Source organism: Plasmodium reichenowi, chromosome 13 (assembly GCF_001601855.1).
Source record: "Plasmodium reichenowi strain SY57 chromosome 13, whole genome shotgun sequence".
Classification (NCBI taxonomy): Eukaryota; Apicomplexa; class Aconoidasida; order Haemosporida; family Plasmodiidae; genus Plasmodium; species Plasmodium reichenowi.
Window position 1 is genome coordinate 2,557,493 of NC_033658.1, and position 2,962 is coordinate 2,560,454.

At 18.1% G+C, this 2,962-nt stretch overlaps 2 protein-coding genes across 2 annotated transcripts; both read right to left on the reverse strand.

Moving 5' to 3' along the window:
• Positions 1–415: 415 nt before the first annotated feature.
• PRSY57_1366900 (hypothetical protein) lies at positions 416–1,158 on the reverse strand (the record flags this gene model as incomplete). Its single annotated transcript, XM_012909588.2, has 4 exons — positions 416–528; positions 629–655; positions 812–994; positions 1,098–1,158. 4 exons carry the CDS (start codon positions 1,156–1,158, stop codon positions 416–418), a joined length of 384 nt encoding a protein of 127 aa, XP_012765042.2.
• Positions 1,159–1,982: 824 nt separating this feature from the next.
• On the reverse strand, positions 1,983–2,931 carry PRSY57_1367000 (26S proteasome regulatory subunit RPN11, putative; the record flags this gene model as incomplete). Its single annotated transcript, XM_020115237.1, has 2 exons — positions 1,983–2,011; positions 2,169–2,931. Coding segments are annotated over 2 exons (792 nt in total), but the record flags the coding sequence as incomplete, so codon positions are not given.
• Between the last annotated feature and the right edge of the window lie 31 nt (positions 2,932–2,962).

Sequence of the window (2,962 nt, forward strand, 5' to 3'; positions counted from 1 at the left end):
AAAAAAAAAAAAAAAAAAAAAAAAAAAAAAAAAAAAAAAAAAAAATATATATATACATATTATATATATATATATATATATATATATATATATATATATATATGTCATTTTTATTATATTTGATTATTTTATTTTTTTCATCAAATTGGTTAATATATGATATGTTAATGTTTTCATAAATATAAATATACATTTATATATATCATATTGTATTTATTTTTTTTACTTGTCAAATATTAATTAAAAATAAAAAAAGTTTTAATTTTGAATTAAACAGATATTATAAAATATATAGCTTAAAGGATATATTATGGAATATATATATATATATATATATATATATAATAAATGTTGTATTATATATTATAAAAAAAAAAAAAAAATTTTCTTTGAGGAATATCCCAATATAATATTTTTAACTACATTGCGGATTAATACATAGCTTTCCAACTCTATTTTCTTCATTTTTCCATGTATTCAATTTGAATAAATCTTCAATCCAGCTGGTATTGTGAACCTCATTATTTTCTATAAATAAGAATGAAGGCATATTAATGTAGATTCATATAAATAATACTTTTTTTTTCTTTTTTTTTTTTTGTAAATAATCATGTTTTTATTTTGTTACTCATAGTTTTATAATGATAAGGAACCCCTGAAAAATTAGAAAAAAAAAAAAAAAAAATAATAATAAATAATATAATAAATAAATAAATAAATAAGATATTAAACTGAAGAAATTATAATTCGGTAAAGAAATACACAAAAATATATACACATATTAAATATGTGTACAAAATATGAAATATACTTATTGAACAATCGGGTCCGGCAAAAAATGATTCGTTTAGATATTTTTTGCATATACAAGTAATAGAAGAGTATTCTGAATTATTAAAATTTTTGATAAAGCACTTGGATTCATTTTTACAATATGATAATATTCTAATATCATCTGTTAATAAAGAGCATTCTTTATAACTACACAATATATCTAAAAATAAAATGATAAATATAATAAATAAAAAAGGATAAGCATATGTAAATTATAAAGTTACAAACAATCCTTATACAATAAAGAAAAAAGAAGAACTTACTTTTTTGTTGTAAAAAAAAACAGAAGAAAAGAAAAAATAAGAAAAGTTCTTTTTTAAGCATTGCTATCAAAAAAATTATAAACAGATAAATATATACATATATATAAATGTATGTATATTTAACCTATTGATATATTTCTTAAAATAATTAATATGTTATAAAGATAATGTTTAAATTATATTATATTTAAAAATATTGAAATGATATATATATATATATATATATTTATTTATTTATTTTTATATATATTTATATTTATTTTTATATATGTCTATTATTTTAGAATAAAATTCAAAATAAAAAAAATAAAATAAGGCAAAACATAAAAATTGCATATTTTTTTGTATGAAAATGAGGATGAATATTATATATATATATATTATATATATATATATATATGTAATAGTAAAAATATAAGGCATATACATTTTTTTTATTTAATTTTATGATATTAAAAAAAAAAAAAAAAAAATTAAATATAAAAGTATAATGTATGTATGTATTATATATATATATTTTATACTTTTGTAAAATATAAAATTTAATTTATTAACAAATTCCTTGCCATAGGAATATGATATATTTCCTCCTCTTTAATTAAATGAAAAACAAAATTAATGGGTTAAATACGATAAAAAAAAAAAAAAAAATTAAATAAATAAATATATATATATATATATATATATATATATATATATATTACATTTATTTATTAATTTGTTTGTTTCAACTTGATTTTGTATTTGTTCAGGATTTTATAATAACGTAAAACATTTACAAAAAAAAAAAAGAAAAAAGGGGAAAAAAATTATTTTGTATGTATTAAAATAAAAGTGTAATCCATAACAATAGGGATATGTTTACACATTTTTATTTATTTTCTTTTAAAAGAATAGGGTATTTGCCATAGTTCCTAAAAAGAAAAAATATAAATATTATATATATATATATATATATATATATATTTATATTTATATATTTTTTTATGTTCCGAAGGATAATTCATCACACACATATATATATATATATTTTATTTTTTTTATTTTTTTTATTTTTATTTTTTAATATACCTATACATGTGAGAATTGATTCGTTTAACAACGTTTCAACCGAATTTTGTATTCTTTTTTTAGCATCAATTTTCCCAATATTTTCTAAAAGTATTTCTTCACTTGTTTTTTTCATTTCATTACGAAGATTTTTATTATATAAGGTAGTTAATTTTTTTATATCTTCTAATGTTTCATCTGAGGTTTTTTTTTGTTCATGGAAATCATTTAATTTTAAGGGGTTGGTCCACATATCTTTATGTAAATTTAATAACATATTTTTTTCTAATTCATTTTTTCTATAATTAATAACAATTGAATAATAGTTTCTATTTAATCCATGAACTAAAGCTGTTAAGGTTGGTTTAGTCAAATAACCAATATTTGATGTAGTTTGTCTTGGTTCTTGTCCTAACATCAATATATGTGGATTAATTAATCTAAAACAATCAATAACAACTTTTCCTTTAACAGATTGTATAGGATCTACTACAACACCAATGGTTCTTGGATTTAATTGTTCAAAACTTTTCTGAGTATTTACATCAGTACCTGATAACCAACAACCAAAACCAGGATGCGAGTGATACCATCCAACGACCATTTCATGTCTGCCTGTTTTTTTTAATTCCTCTAACATATTCGTTTGATAAACTGGGTCTACTGCTTCAACACTTACACTATTACCCGACTGAGGCATAGCGAACACATCAACAATTCTTATGGTGTATTCATCAACTATTTCGCCTAACATTAAACCCATAACTTCCATAGGTACTCCAGCCTAAATAAAAAAAAAAATAAAAATAAAAAAA